This window comes from Vipera berus, assembly GCF_964194415.1.
Source record: "Vipera berus genome assembly, chromosome: 2".
In the NCBI taxonomy this organism is placed as follows: domain Eukaryota; kingdom Metazoa; phylum Chordata; class Lepidosauria; order Squamata; family Viperidae; genus Vipera; species Vipera berus.
The window spans coordinates 25,827,985-25,844,554 of record NC_138203.1 but is presented as its reverse complement, the minus strand read 5'-3'; the positions used below and the strand labels follow the sequence as shown (position 1 = coordinate 25,844,554).

General features: G+C 45.2%; 1 protein-coding gene across 1 annotated transcript in view; it reads left to right on the top strand.

The window, feature by feature from the left end:
- Positions 1-634: 634 nt before the first annotated feature.
- The window catches only part of ANKRD55 (ankyrin repeat domain 55), a gene marked incomplete at both ends in the record, with an annotated part of 53,789 nt that continues 37,853 nt past the window's right edge, over positions 635-16,570 (top strand). The window contains 2 exons of the mRNA XM_081316395.1: positions 635-674; positions 11,880-12,002. Coding sequence (XP_081172521.1) covers positions 635-674; positions 11,880-12,002 — 163 coding nt within the window. The remainder of the gene's footprint in view (positions 675-11,879; positions 12,003-16,570) is intronic.

The following is a 16,570-nucleotide window of genomic DNA, read 5'->3' as shown; positions in this document are numbered from 1 at the left end:
TCTTGCTAGGTGGATTTGTCCCATCCCCATCCATTTACATGACACAGCCTAGCCAATTTCACAACATCACCCCTTGCTTGCTGTAGCCTTCTCTGCTCCCCCCCACTCCCCACAAAACAAGAAAAGACAAATACTTGTTCATCCTGTAAAAGATTGTCTGTTCCTAGAGTAAACTGTATAATGATGAGCAGTGGGCATAAGTTTCCAATCTTCAGAGAGGGTTTTTACTCTTTTTACCACTACCACACATATCTTATTATCTATGAAATAATCCCATTAGTATTTAAATAGCATTGCAAGCTTTGCACATGCTCTGTCTGATATTGTGGATGCTCATTCATCCAGAGATTGCAGTTTAAGTACAGCGTTTTGAGAGCTGATGCTGCACTACCAGCAGATTCCTTCCTAAGCAAAGGAATAAAAATGCTTTTTTTCATGAAACTGTAACGCATTAATGTATTTGCAAGGCTTGTTTTCCATTGGATCTATTAGCAGCGGAGGATAAGGCTCCCGTTCTTTGTCTTTTTTAAAGAAGGCAGATTTAAATTAAACAAGACAGGTGACAGCAATTGCTAGACATGCATTGTTTACTAACAAAATATAGGCTCTAGCTGTAAGGATTTCAGAATCAGTCATGGATTTTAGCACTTCGTCGGTGTTTGATCATCAGAAAGGTATGATAGTTGTTTTTTTCATCCTAAGATTCATTCATTGAATATATTTCTCCTATCCTATAGTTGTATTTCATGAACACAGTACAAAAAGCTCTACATTGTATAGGGAAAATCTGGGGTAACATGAATTTTAAGTTAAAATTGTCCAATCTGATTTTCTGAACTTGTTGATTTTTAAAGCAGGTTCTTTCTGCAGTCAGTTTTGAAATTAGCCATTTACGTCTGCTGCCTAAATTGTTAATTGAAACAGGTGTATTGTTGGAGGGGGGGAGAAAACCTGACAGTGCCTGCCATTTGTTCTTATCTTTGATCTGTGATTTTCTGTGCCATTCAAAACCTGCCTCCTATGTTTTGTCATTAGTAAAGAATTGTGTTTCCTGATCGAAATAACTCATTATGAAACTACAAAATGAAAGTAATAGAAAAATGTGTGGCTGGTGTCATTATTTTCTTTGAAGAATTATTTAAATTAGCTGTTTGGGAATGTTTGTGTTAAAATGCATAATTAAATTTGCTGAGTCTTAAAATAAACATTTTTTTTCTGGAACAATTGGATGTAGTAATGATCTCTTGGGGTGGGAGGTGATATTTTTGTCTCAATTTTCTGTTTAAGGTCTTTATACTATTTGTTCAATTCTATTTCTTATCTAACTTTTTATGTAATTAATTAAAGGATTAGATTTCTACTGGGAAATAACATTACAGATTGATATTGCCTTAACTATCTTCATACTTCCCCCTTCCCCCTGGCATTTCAACATTTTTTGTTTTTGTTATCTATATTGTTGTTTCCGGTGCTACTTCTTGTAGACTCTATTAATTTTGTTGCTAAGATGAGCCATCAGGGATCCTTCAATTCCAAGGCTTCTCCATTTAATTCAGTCCAAAGGGCAATTTCATGCAAGGGTTTGGACTTGGTTAAGAGCAAGTGTGCATATGAATCACTGAAGCACACCAAGGTAATTACATGCATTACAATCTTTGCCGTCTGAGACTCCATCTCCAGATACAAACAGTCACATATTAAAAGGGAATTGACAAACATGATAAGGATTTCTCTATTCCTAATTTCAGAAAGATGAGAATCCCCATTCACAGCAAAGATGACCATAGGTAGAGTGTATACCCAATACTCTCACTGAAAAATCAAAAGCAACTGCTACACCATTGAAGTGTGGAAACAAGATTCTTGGGCCAATGATATTATTTTATAAATTTCCTCCAACTATTCAACAAAAACTTCATATAACAGAATTGGACACATGGATTAACATCTGTAAAGATTATTGTAGTTGTTTTTAAGCATAAATTTTCTCTCTTGGGTATTCAAAGAGAAAGGCAAATTAGAGAACCCAATCTTTTTTATGGTCCATTGTCCTGTTGTCCATCACTGACTTCAATGTTTTCTTCATTGCATTGTTTTACGCTGGTGCTTTTTTCATGATTCACCAGCACTTGCATATTACATATAATAAAGTTAATTTGTACAAAATAAAAATATGTGATGGCCATGCAGTTTGCATAAATTTTATTGCACCAAACAGTACTCCTACTTTATTTTTATTATTTGCTTTTTCTATGGCTTTTATGCCATTCACTTCCTAAGGTTCCCAGTGGCTTATATCTACCTAAAAAATATACAGTTTGAAATATAAGCATTTATATTACTCAAGCAATATATTTTCATGCTCCATCCAAATCCTCAACCTTACCAAAAGCAATCCTGAAGCTCCATGTCTATGAATAATGGAATGGCAGAGTGGGGTTGTGAATAGCAGTTAAGATCTTATGCATCTGATTTTCATACATTCACATTAAACCTCCCCCCAATGCATAAAGGTAAAGGTAAAGGTAAAGGTTCCCCCGCACATGCATGCTAGTCGTTTCCGACTCTAGGGGCCGGTGCTCATCTCCGTTTCAAAGCTGAAGAGCCAGCGCTTGTCCGAGGACGTCTACGTGGTCATGTGGCCGGCATGACTAGACGCCAAAGGCGCACGGAACACTGTTACCTTCCCACCGTAGTGGTCCCTATTTTTCTACTTGCATTTTTACGTGCTTTCGAACTGCTAGGTTGGCAGAAGCTGGGACGAGTAACAGGCGCTCACTCTGCTACACGGCACTCGGGATTCGACCCGCCAAACTGCCGACCTTCCGATCGACAAGCTCAGCGTCCTAACCCACTGAGCCACCGCGTCCCCCCAATGCATGCAAAACGTGAAAGGCTATTTATACAATCCAGATTCCTTACCGTTGAATAAACAATTATGCACACGTTGAGTGAGCTCTCTGGATCTTCTTATGCACAAGAGCAGAAAGAACAGAAAGGCATTGGAGAAAGGCATTGCCATAGAACCCTCTTACAGGACCTGGTAGACTTACAAGCAGGCAAAGAAGAGTAACAATAATGCTTTGAATAGAGTGCCAACAGATTAAAACCATGAGCTATACTTTTCTTGGAGGAAATTCCAAGTCATTATGGAAAATATAAATATCAGATCTTTGAGAAAGTGAGAAGGCTAAAACTGTCATTGACAGTGATTTTTGGTGATTCAGATCTTCGCAGGTGTCCAAGAATGTTAAATGCTAAATGTTAACGCTGGTCAAGTCAGATAACTCTTAGATATTCCTGCTCCCCTTTCCCTACAATGCACAAAGGACATGTTTTTCATGGGGAATATACATCCTGTTCAAAACAATCCCATGTTTTACCTGTGATTCTGCTAGCCTTTGTATCTATTTTTAAAAGGCCAATAACTAGTGTTAATATAAAGGATAACGGTTACTTGGTATATCCTGCCCTCCCATTTTTAAAAGAGAATTTTAAAGACCTTCCTGTTAGGTTGGTTTTAGATTTCTGCTAGCACCTTTTTTCTTTTGGACTGTTAGACTGGCCAGAATTGTGTTATGGGAAGAAAAACAGAATAAAGATACATGGACATTCTGGGGGATGATACATCCATATGGTCATTAAAAGTTGGCACTGATTTCATGGCATTATACAATGTGTCATTATAATTTCCATTGTGAAGTAAACTAAAATAAAACTATATGGGAAATTATTTTGAGCTGCATTAATTAAAATAAGGAATAAATAAAGTCCACTAGCAGCAGCAGTGAGCTATAATAAATCCCTGTATAATTCCGTCATTTCTGCAGATGGAATAAATTGCCACTTGTTGCCTAAAGCTACAGAGCCAGGCCTAGTTGGGTATTTGTGTGCAAGCATGCCCTTGGTGCCTGAGTAATGAAAGCTCCTGCCAGTAATTGAAGGGATAGAAGCTAATTAGAGTATGTTCATGATGCTGAAGCAGCAAATATAGGTAATGTTTTCATACACATTTCCAAAGAAATAGGTTGACTATGCAGTCCACTTTAAAGAAAAACAATCTATTCTGCTAGACAGAATCCCTGAAGATGGGATCCAGCATGAGCCCAAAACCTCTTGTCCTGCTGACCAACGTTATCCTGGAATGCATATATTTGCCTTCATTCAAAGTATTTTAAGTATCCTCTCTATCCGGTTCAAATCTGGTTTTAAAGAATGGATAATATCAATCCATAGAAAAAGCAGGGGAAATGACACAACATTCCTTTTACTGTAGCTGTGAATGAGTTTATGTTCCATGTCATAGGCATCTGCAATTGTTAAAGTGGCTGAAGAAAGGAGCCTCAGAATATGGTCTTGGCTGGGTATCTTCTGTTCCATTCAGTGATCACCGTTCTATGCTATGCCATGAGGTTCCATCTCATTGCTTATGTTTTTAAAGTGTAAACAAAGTGAGAGAAGCCAATGTACATAAGATGCTCCCTGCAATCATAATTATAAATTGCTATCACATAGTATTCCAGTTGTATAAAGCAGGGGTCCCCAACCCCCAGTCCAAGGACCGGCACCGGGCCGCAGCATGCCAGAAACCGGTCCATGCAAACAAGCAAAGCCCCATCTGCAGGATGCAGGCAGTATATGAAACCATGGCCCTCCGGTCCACGGAAAAATCTCCCTCCACGGAACCAGTCCCTGGTGCCCAAAAGGTTGGGGACCTCTGGTATAAAGCACCATTGTGCATGGAGCTGCTTTGCACAAGCAAAATATCCTTTGCAGATGCCATCCTGAAAATGTATATTCAGTGAATTCTTTTCTTTTCCATGTGTTTATCTTTCAATTGGAAAAGAAATAATCACACAGTACAGTGTGAATATGAATAATGTTCAAAGACCACAGTACATAGGACTGGTTTTCTCTAAAATGAAACATTAGTTGCTAGGTTACCTTTTGATTTAACTGCAAGGAAAGCATACCTTCCACTTTGTTTTAAAAAGGATTGTGTTATGTATGCAGGCACCTGCATAGCAACAGCCACCAGGGGGCATTGGCCTGAACGGTTTTGGTGGGAAACCCAGTTTCGGCGGGAAACCTAGGGCCAACCCCATTGGCTGTCCGTTTACCTGGCTAGGTATTTAAGGAGGCCAGGTAACCCTCATTCCTCAGTATGCTACCCCCCCAATAAAGAGCTGAACACGTACTCCGGCTGGCGTCTCTTCCTTGCGTCGGACCCACTACATTGCAGTGGCAACGAAGGTGGGATCCTGCCAACAGAAGAGCTGAAGTCACTGGGGGAATGCACCGCGAGCTGAAGGGAAAGGCATTTTTCCTTCCTCTTTTTCCCCCTCCACGACCGCCAGCCGACCGGACCACGCCGGTCACCGCATCCGTGACTCAAGACCCAAACCTACACCACGATGGCAAGGGCCGGACAACCCCGCAAATTCGACACCCGCCACCCTGAGACATGGGCCCGGTACCTGGCTCACGCCGAACTGTACATGCGGTTCAACCAGATCTTGGAGGACAGTGCAAAGGCGGCAGCCCTGCTCTGCATTGGGGGACCCACACTCCTAGAGATCGCCGCAAACCTGTTCACCCCAGAAGCCATCAATACCATCACATACCGGGACCTCGTTGCCAAGCTCAACGCCAACTTCTGGCCCCGGCGCTCCAAAGCGGCCGCGAGGTCGCAGTTCAAAAAAAGGGAACAGCGCCCCGACGAGTCCGGTGCCGAATTTCTCGCTGCCCTACGAGAAGCCTGCAAGTTTTCGAACTTGGAGGAGTGGCTACGGGACCGGCTGATTTGCGGCCTACAGGACAGGCGGCTGCAAGAGTGCCTGTTCGAAAGAGAGGAGGTTTCACTCCAGGAAGCTGAAGACGCCATCCTGGCCCATGAAGCGGCCTGCGGGGCCATCCAAGCAGTCCAGGAGACCCGGACCGGCAGCCAGGTGGCCAGCATCCACTGGCAGGTCGTCACAGCCGAGGGCGAGCAGAGCATCGACCTCCTCCAGTGGAAGTCGACCCCCAAGCAGCGAGGCAGACGCCCAGACAGGCCCAGGCCTCCTAGCAATGCCACCAACCCTCAGAAGTGCGCAGGGTGTGGTGGAAACCACGTGCGCAGCCTCTGTAAGTTCTGGGCAGCCACGTGTCGGGCCTGCAAGAAAACAGGCCACATAGCCACGGTCTGTTCGAAGGTACTGGTGCCCCAACCAAAACGCGAATTGGCTATGTTGAGAGCCGGCTGGCCATTAACCACACGGGTAGCCGCCAGCTGCTCAAACCCAAAATTAGATTAACAATCCGCTTGCAAGGCGTTCCTTGCAGCATGGAGCTTGACTCCAGATCAGCGGTCTCAATCATTTCGGACGAGATCCTTAACTATATTAATAGCCGGAGCAAGCAGCGGATTAAATTACGGCCTACAAATTTAACCCTGACCGATTTTCAGAATTCACCGGTCAAGGTAAAGGGGGAAGCTACCGTTTTGGTGGGGTTTAAGGGTCGCGAAGAGCACCTGGAGGTTGTAGTGGTAGAGGGCCAGAGAGCCAGCCTGGTCGGTCTAGACTGGTTTGAGGCCCTGGGAATCACAGTCTCCTGGATCCACCGGATCCAGGGAGACTCCATTGAGGCCGTCTGCAAGGAGTTCGCAGACATCTTCGACAGGACGCTGGGCAGGTACACAGGGCCCCCATCTTGTTCAAGCTTAACTCGAACGTTCCCCCCGTTAGGGTCCGGCCACGGCGAGTCCCCTTCGCGCTCAAACACAAAATCGAGTGCGAACTGGATAAGCTGGTGGCCCAGGGAATCTTAGAGCCCGTAGATGGGGGGGAGTGGGAAACCCCAATCGTCACCCCCCCTTAAATCCAACGGGGAAATATGGATCTGCGCCGACTACAAGTGCTTGGTGAACCGTGCCCTAAACCCGCACGCTTACCCAGTCCCCACGGTCAGCCATGTTCTCGCTTCCCTCCAAGGTGGCGCCATCTTTGCAAGGCTCGATCTTGTGCAGGCATACCAGCAACTCACAGTTACTAGGGCAACAGCTGACATTCAGACTATAGTAACACACAGGGGAGCGTTCCGGGTGAACAGGCTGCAGTTTGGGGTCAGCGTTGCTCCTGGCATTTTCCAGGAAGTTATGGAGAAGACACTCAGGGGCATCCCAGGAGTCTGCCCCTATTTTGATGACATCCTGATTGCAGGAGCATCAGCAGAAGAGCTGGCAGGTAGGCTAAGGGAGGTGCTGTCCAGGCTGCGCACAGCTGGCCTCAAACTTAAGAGGGAGAAATGCAGCATAGGTGTTTCCTCCACAGAATTCTTGGGATTCAGGGTAGATGCCAGGGGAATCCACCCCACAGAGTCCAAGGTGAGGGCCATCAAACTAGCACCCACACCCAAGAACAAGGCAGAGCTACAGGCATTCCTGGGTCTGCTAAATTTCTATCATACATTCCTCCCACACAAGGCAGCCATTGCAGAGCCACTTCACAGGTTACTGGATAAAAAGGCAGCATGGGCCTGGACTTCCGTCCACGAGCAAAGCTTTAGAGCATTAAAGGCACTACTGTCTGACAAGTCCACAGTAACCCACTTCATAGAAACAAAGCCCATATGCATTGCGTGCAATGCATCCCCTTATGGCGTGGGCACTGTTCTCAGTCACCTAGAGCCTAATGGGGCTCAAATCCCCATTGCCTACTATTCAAGGACGCTGTCTGGAGCAGAAAGGAACTACGCCCAAATTGACAGGGAAGCCCTGGCAATCGTGGCAGGAATTAAAAAGTTCCACGATTATCTGTATGGCAGGGAGTTCACTGTTTACACGGACCACAAACCACTCCTGGGCCTGTTCACAACGGACAGGCAGACGCCCCAAATTCTGTCCCCCAGAATGCTCCGGTGGTCCATCTTCCTTGCAGCTTACAATTGCAAGCTGGTGCACAAGCCAGGAAAGGAGATGGGCCACACAGACGGTTTAAGTAGGCTTCCCCTCGATACAACTGAACCAGACCCGGCACCAGCAACACAGATCCTAGCTTTGCAGGAATTACCAGAATGCCCAGTTCATGCCAAGGACATTGCCAGCAACACAGCCACCGACAACATCATGAGCAGGGTACACTCATGGGTTTGCACAGGGTGGCAGGACAAGCCCCCGGGGCCTGAGTTCCAGGCCTATTTCACCAGGCGTCACGAGCTCTCCACACACAGGGGTTGCCTCCTCTGGGGTAGCAGGGTCATCATTTCCACCGCAGTCCGGGGCAAGGTATTGGAATCCTTACACGAGGGACACCCGGGGGTGGTTCGGATAAAGGCACTGGCCAGAAGCTACCTCTGGTGGCTGGGGCTGGACAAGGACATTGAGGAACGGGTCAAGGCCTGTTACACGTGCCAGAGATCCAGGCCAGAAATGCCACGCGCACCAGTACACAGGTGGGAGGCCACACACACACCCTGGTCCCGCATCCACATTGACTATGCAGGGCCATTTCAGGGCCAACTGTTCCTAGTAGTAGTGGACAGCCACTCCAAGTGGCTGGAGGTAGTCCCTGTCCCCAATATGACCTCAGCTAGGACAATCCAGGTGCTCAGAGCTCTCTTTGCCACACACGGCCTCCCCGACGTAATAGTGTCTGATAACGGGCCTCAGTTTACCGCTACTGATTTCCAGGCGTTCTTGAAGGCGAACTGGATTAGACACGCCACCTCCACGCCCTTTCATCCATCGACCAACGGGCAAGCTGAACGGATGGTAAGTTCGACCAAGGACGCACTCCGGCGCATCATCAGCGGGGACTGGCATCACAGACTGGCAAAATTTCTACTTGCCCAACACACTACACCGTGCGTTGCTACCGGGAAGAGCCCAGCAGAACTGCGATGGGGACGGTATCTCATCACCAAGCTGGACCGCTTACACCCAGACCGAGTAGCAGCTGAGACGGATAGGCCACCATCACCATCACCATCATCATCATCTGCATCCACGCACAGAGTTCTCAACGTGGGGGACCTGGTCTGGGCAAGGAACTATGGGGCAGGATATCCATGGATTCCAGGGACAGTGGTTGAGAAAACTGGGCCCCTCTCTTACATCGTGGGGGTGGAGGGGGACAGACACATAAGGCGACACATCGACCAGCTCAGAGGAAGGGTCCCTGAGTGCACCACACACGCCCAACAGGATAGCCACACCCCAGGAGAGGTCAGCCCAACCGGAAACAACACAGAACAGGAACCAGAGGAGGAGGGCCTCCTGAACCCAGCTCTGTTCAACCCAGCACAGAGGCCTCACGAACCAGCTGTCCAAGCCCAGGCCCAAGCCATGCCCAGACGGTCCACCCAGCCCCACAGGACACCTGCCTACCTGACGGACTATGTGTGCAAGTGACCACCCCACAGTTGCCTTGCATTGACACACAGTGTATATAGTTACGTAGCTAGTTGCAAATTTGTTCTATAGTTGTTATGTGGTTCTTCTCTAAGGGGAGAGGGGTGTTATGTATGCAGGCACCTGCATAGCAACAGCCACCAGGGGGCATTGGCCTGAATGGTTTTGGCGGGAAACCCAGTTTCGGCGGGAAACCTAGGGCCAACCCCATTGGCTGTCTGCTTACCTGGCTAGGTATTTAAGGAGGCCAGGTAACCCTCATTCCTCAGTACGCTACCCCCCCAATAAAGAGATGAACACGTACTCCGGCTGGCGTCTCTTCCTTGCATCGGACCCACTACATTGCAGATTGTCCTAAATTTGAGTTTAGCAATCTTGTTGTTTCCCCTATATGATTGCTATAGAATTTGCAGATATCTCAAAAACCACAGAAGGAACAAACCATTGTTTGCTGTCCTTCTAACTCTCTAAGCTTCTCTTTTTCAAAGACCAGTAAAACAGCTCAAAAAGACAACAGACACAAAGATTTAATTTTTTTTTAAAAAAACCTGTTTAGCCAACCAGCCTTTGGATAAAAATGAGATTTTTCTGAAAGAAACAGGGAGAACCTGAAATATTTCTGTTTTTGGAACAGCAGGAGATTCCAGATAGGTTCAGACTTTACTACAACATAGAGTGCTAAGTTAGATTTCCTGTTTTAGACTATAAGTGATGCTAAGGTACCTTTTCATTTAGAAATCCCCTTCCCTCCTATATTTAGGTCATGCAGTATGGTTTCCTAGGCTCAGAAGTAGGTTGTATCAACAGTAGTGAGAAGAAAGAAGAAGGAGAATCCATAAAGACCTCTCCTCAAGAAGCCCACCTTGGACCCATCCTCCTTGAATAACTTTCGTCCTGTCTCCAATCTTCACTTCCTTGCGAAGGTTGTCGAGAGCGTGGTGGCGCACCAACTTCCTCAGATCCTGGATGAAGCGGTTTATCTAGACCCGTACCAATCGGGTTTCAGGCCGGGCTACAGCACGGAGACGGCATTGGTCGCTCTGATGAATGATCTCTGGAGAGCCCGGGACAGGGGCCATTCCTCTGTCCTAGTCTTATTAGACCTCTCGGCGGCTTTCGATACCATCGACCATGGTATCTTGCTGCGACGCCTCAGGGGACTGGGAGTGGGAGGCACGGTTCTGCGTTGGTTCTCCTCCTTTCTCCAGGGTCACTCGCAGTCGGTGCTGGCAGGGGGACAGAGGTCGACCCCGAGGCCTCTCGCTTGCGGAGTCCCTCAGGGGTCGGTCCTCTCGCCTCTCCTGTTCAACATCTACATGAAACCGCTGGGTGAGATCATTCGCAGCTTTGGAGTAGGGTACCATCAGTATGCTGATGACACCCAGCTTTTCATCTCAACTCCAAACAATATCAGTGATGCCCTCGACGTGATGTCCCGCTGCCTGAAAGCGGTCCGGGAATGGATGGGGAGGAACAGGCTTCAACTGAACCCGGACAAGACTGAATGGCTGTACGTACCGGCAAGCCAGGATATTCAGAACGTCCCATCCCTTAACATTGGGGACAAGTTACTACCACCTGTTGATAGGGCCCGCAACCTGGGTGTCCTCCTAGACTCGCAGCTCTCCCTGGAAGATCACATAGGAGCTGTGACCAAGGGGGCCTTCTCTCGGGTCCGACTAGTTCGCCAACTACGGCCTTATTTGGACCTGGATGCCTTACGTACAGTCACCCATGCCCTTGTGACCTCTCGCCTAGACTACTGTAACGCTCTCTACATGGGGCTGCCCTTGAGATCCACTCGGAAGCTTCAACTGGTGCAAAGTGCAGCGGCACGGACACTCCTGGGAGCCTCCCGATACTCCCATATCACACCTCTCCTCCGTGCGCTGCACTGGCTTCCGGGTGCCTTCCGTGTGAAATTCAAGGTGCTAACAATGACATACAAAGCCCTACATGGCATGGGTCCGGACTACCTATGGGAGCACCTTCTGCCAATGTCAGCACCCCACCGTCCTGTGCGCTCCCACAGAGAGGGCCTCCTCAGGGTGCCACCGCTCAAGGAGTGTCGGCTGGTGGCCCCCAGGGGGAGGGCATTCTCAGTGGGTGCGCCAGCCCTCTGGAACAGCTTACCAACCGAAATCCGGATGGCCCCCGACCTCCGCACCTTCCGGCGCGATTTAAAAACCTTCCTGTTCCAGCAATCCGGCCTGGCATGATAGCTTTAATTGGGGGTCCCAGTTTGTTTTACTATTGTTTTTATTGTTCAATCTGTATCTCTTCCTTCCTCTGTACACCGCCCCGAGTCCCTCGGGAGAAGGGCGGTCTATAAAAACAAATAAATAAATAAATAAATAAAATAAATAAAGATTATTTGGTTCCACGGATCTTCAAAGTTGGCTCTTCTTGTTTCACTATTAAACATGGTTATTTCCTTCTTTCCAAGAGACAAGATTCTTCATTCTAACGCAAACATTAATTTTCACAGGTGATTCAGCAGAAGAAATTGACCTAACTCTGGTGTATCAAGCAACAGCTAATGGAGATATTAATACATTAACTGCTGTCATCTGTGAAGATCCTTCAATATTAGAATGCTGTGATAATGAGGGTAAGGTAACCTATGGTCTTATTGTTGTAGCACCAGTTTTGGTATGACTATCTTCTATGTTACTGAAGAAAAGTGATGGAGTTTTTTTAAACACTTTTATTTATAGCTTCATTACACACTCATTTACTGTATTTCTATCTAGTAAAATGTGTCATCGGTACAACAGATCTGAAATCATAAGTGTCTGAAATAGGTGAAATAACAAGAGTTCATCAGAATCATATATCCTGAAAGCCAAGCAAAAGACAATATGTTAGACAGGTTGACACTGTTGATTGGCAATATGGATTTCCATATTTACTGCAGCTGCACATAGTAAGCTTTCTCTACAACTCTGGGGAGGGGGGGAAACCAAAGGTTTGATGATAGCTTGCACCTAGACATGTATAGCTTGTCTTTTACAGCACAACCACAGGTTGCTCGCTTAGATTCAGAGAAAGCATTTGGCTCAAAATCACCCAGTGAGCTCCACAATCTAAATCCCACTGATTCCACCATGCCGCAATGGCTCCTCATTCTTGAAAAAATATAGGAATAGCTATGCATTCTTTCAGAACCCATAGGAACTCTAGTGCAGGAACTTATTTGTCTATATTTTGCATCACAAATGTGGTGGCCCATCTTGACTGGTTGCAAACTTGTAGAGTACGTTCACCTGTGATTACATAGTAACAGTGATAGCAATGGTATCTGTCAAACTGTGAACATGTGACATCACAAATAACTCCATTCCTGATTAGTCTAATCCAGGGGTGTCAAACTCACAGCGTCATGTGATGTGTCGTGACTTTTTTGCCATTGCCGGCTATGGAGTGGGTGCGGTTTCACTATGATGCATCCAGTCCTCGGGCTGGCAGTTTGACACCCCTAGTCTAATGTTATTAAGGGAGAGTATATGCTTTGACCAAAGCAGGAACTGCAGCAGCAGTAATAGACATAATAAATGCTAGGAAGCATTTAGTTTGCATCAGCTGCTTTCAGTGAGCGAATACAAAAATGTTTTTGATTACCCAAAGCTAATGGGGTAAAAATTGACAATAAGCATATTATAAAACAGGGGTAGAAAGTGTTTGGCATACTTTAAGCCAAACGTATAATATTTATGTCTAAATATTTAATCATAATCATAACAGTAAAGTTGGAAGGGACCTTGGAGGTCATCTAGTCCAACCCCCTGCTCAGGCAGGAAACCCTATACCATTTCAGACAAATGGCTGTCCAGTTTCTTCTTAAAAACGTCCAGTGATGGAGCATTCACAGCTTCTGTAGGCAGGTTGTTCCACTGGTTAATTGTTCTAACTGTCAGGAAGTTTCTCCTTAGTTCTAGGTTGCTTCTCTCCTTGACTACTTTCCATCCGTTGCTTCTTGTTCTGCCTTCATGTGCTTTGGAGAATAGCTTGACTCCCTCTTCTTTGTGGCAGCCCCTGAGATATTGGAACACTGCTATCATGTCACCTCTAGTCCTTCTCTTCATTAAACTAGACATACTCAATTCCAGCAACCATTCCTTATATGTTTTAGCCTCCAGACCTCTAATCATCTTTGTTGCACTTTTCTGTACTCCTTCCAGAATCTCAACATCTTTTTTACATCATGGTGACCAAAACTGGATGTAGTATTCCAAGTGTGGCCTTACCAAGGCATTGTAAAGTGGTATTAATACTTCACGTGATCTTGATTCTATCCCTCTGTTAATGCAGCCTAGCACTGTGTTGGCTTTTTTGGCAGCTGCAGCACACTGCTGGCTCATATTGAAGTGATTGTCCACTAGGACTCCGAGATCCCTCTTACAGTTACTACTATTGAGCAAGGTACCCCCTATACTATACCTGTACATTTGGTTTTTCTTGCCTAAATGTAGAACCTTACTTTTTTCACCATTGAATTTCATTTGTTAGATAGCGCCCAGTGTTCAAGTCTGTACAAATCCTCCTGTATCTTAAGCCTGTCTTCTGGAGTGTTGGCTATTCCTGCCAGCTTGGTGTCATCTGCAAATTTGATGAGTTCCCCATCTATCCCCTTGTCCAAATCATTGATGAAGATATGAAGATATGAAGAGCACTGGGCCCAGAAAAGATCCCTGGGGCACTCCACTACACAATTCCCTCCATGTAGATGCAGTTCCATTGAGGACCACATGCTGAGTATGGCCGGTCAGCCAGGTACGAATCCATCTGGTGGTGATGCTGTCTAACCCACATTTTTCTATCTTATCAAATAGTAATTTGTGATCTACTTTATCAAATGCCTTACTGAAGTCCAAGTAAATTATATCCACAGCATTCCTCTGATCCACTAATTTTGTCACTTGGTCAAAGAATGCAATAAGATTTGTCTGGCATGATCTGTTTTTGACAAACCCATGTTGGCTTTTAGTAATGATTTTGTTTGCCTCTAGGTGCTCGCTGATTTGTTGTTTGATTATCTTTTCCAGAATCTTCCCAGGTATTGAGGTCAGGCTGATAGGTCTGTAATTTCCTGGATCCTTTTTTCCCCTTTTTTGAAGATGGGAACTACATCAGCTCTTTTCCAGTCCTCTGGTAATTCCCCAGTGCTCCAGGATCTTTGAAAGATATAGTTCAATGGTTCTGAGATCACATCTGCCAGTTCCTTGAGAACTTTGGGGTGTAATCCAACTGGTCCTAGTGATTTGAACTTGTCTAGGCTGGACAGGTGCTCACTTACCATTTTCTTGCCTATCTTAACTTGTGTTTCTATTCTGTTTTTTTATGGCACTATTTTTGATAGGTTGATATTCTTGTCCACACACACATCTATGTTACATGCACTGATAGCCCTATAGTTTTTAGATTGCCGGGGACAGGGATGTTCTGTATCAATTAACTCACTGTCCCTGCTGTTTAGTTTAAATATTCCTCCAGAAAGTATGTGAATTTATAGCCGATCACCTCCATCCCTTTCTTTGATGGATGCAAATCATCTCTTTTGTACATTTTTTCACTGGACCAGCTACAGACATCGTGACTAATATATCCAAAGCCTTCCCCTTTACACCACTCGTTTAGCTACATATTGAATTGTGCTGTATGCTGGCCTTTTCCATTTTGCTCCTTATACACTGGTAAAACCTCTGAAAAAGTAAGCCTACAGCCTATTCTGCTAAGCTTGTAAGCCGTCCTGAGTCTTCAGAGAAGGGTGAGATATAAATAGAATTAAAATTAAAAAAAAATAAGTTCCTGACCCAAGTTTTGGAAATCATTCTGCACAGAGAATACATCTTTTGGGGACAGATTGTTAGTGCCAAGATGTACAATAGCATCCACATCACAGTCCTTGCTGGCATTCTTGATTATTTTGGAAATACGCTTCTTGTCCCTACTGGCAGTAGCACCTGGAAGACACCTGACCTCTTTCAAAATCTCTATGTCCTTTCCTAAGCTTACATCCCTTATATTTGAATCACCAACCAGAAGGTGGCTTCTCTTTTTGGATGCCTTTCTCTTCTTGCATGACTGATGTGTAATACCTGATTCGCACTTCTCCCTGTCGAAAACAAGTTTTTCATTTTGGACCACAATCCCCTGCTTATTTGAGTTATCATCATAAATACCTTTACCAGTCTCCTTAATGTCCCTATTAAGGTCAGCAAGGGCACTGTATCTGTTGTGCAGGGACACAGCAAAAGCTTTGTGTTTATGATTCACAGCTCTCACCCTACCAGATCCCACGGTTGTCAACACTGCCCTTCTCCTGCAGGATCTTTGTGGTAGTGGGGGCAGATAGCGCGGAGGCTCAATCGAGTAGAAGAGCTGAACTGGACACCTAATTTCTGGCTGAAGAGCATGGATTACAGACTCTAGATAAATAATCTGTCCTTGTAGACTAGTGATTTGTTTACAGATAGGACAGTTTCCAAGTTTGAAAAAGGTACTGCGAAAGACAGCTGCAAAACAAGTTTGCACTGAACTAAGCTTGACATCCTTAGATAGAAGGATGTAACACTGCTGTTTATGATTATTAGTTATATAATTCACATGCCGTTAGGTGCACAGGCCGCTACTTCTCTGGTATTAAATATAAATATAAATATACTGCTCAAAAAAATAAAGGGAACAGAAAATAAGACATCCTACTATTAAATACAGTACATTGTGTTGTTTAAGTGTTCCCTTTATTTTTTTGAGCAGTATATAAATATAAATATAAATGATATTTAATAATTTCAAATGAAAATATAAAAATATGTAATTACACCGAACATTGTAGCCACAATGGGCAAAGTGGTGGTATACAATTTCATGCAAGTGTGTGGAGCCAAGATTTCCAGAGTGTTTGAGGCATTTGAGATTGAGGAATTGTTCAGACATGTTAGGTCTGAGTTCACACCTCTGTTTTTAATCTGGCCTGGTTCATGGGGCAGAAAATATCCAGTTTGGAGGTCAAATACAACTGAATCACAGCTTGCTTAAAAACACTAATCAGTTAAGATGGCCAAAAGAGTAATGAGGAAACAGATACCTATCAGTTTTGTGACAAGCCAAATGTTGTACTTACCAACAGACCAAGCCATTCTCCAGTAAGAAGTGAATAAATAAATATCTGGGCCT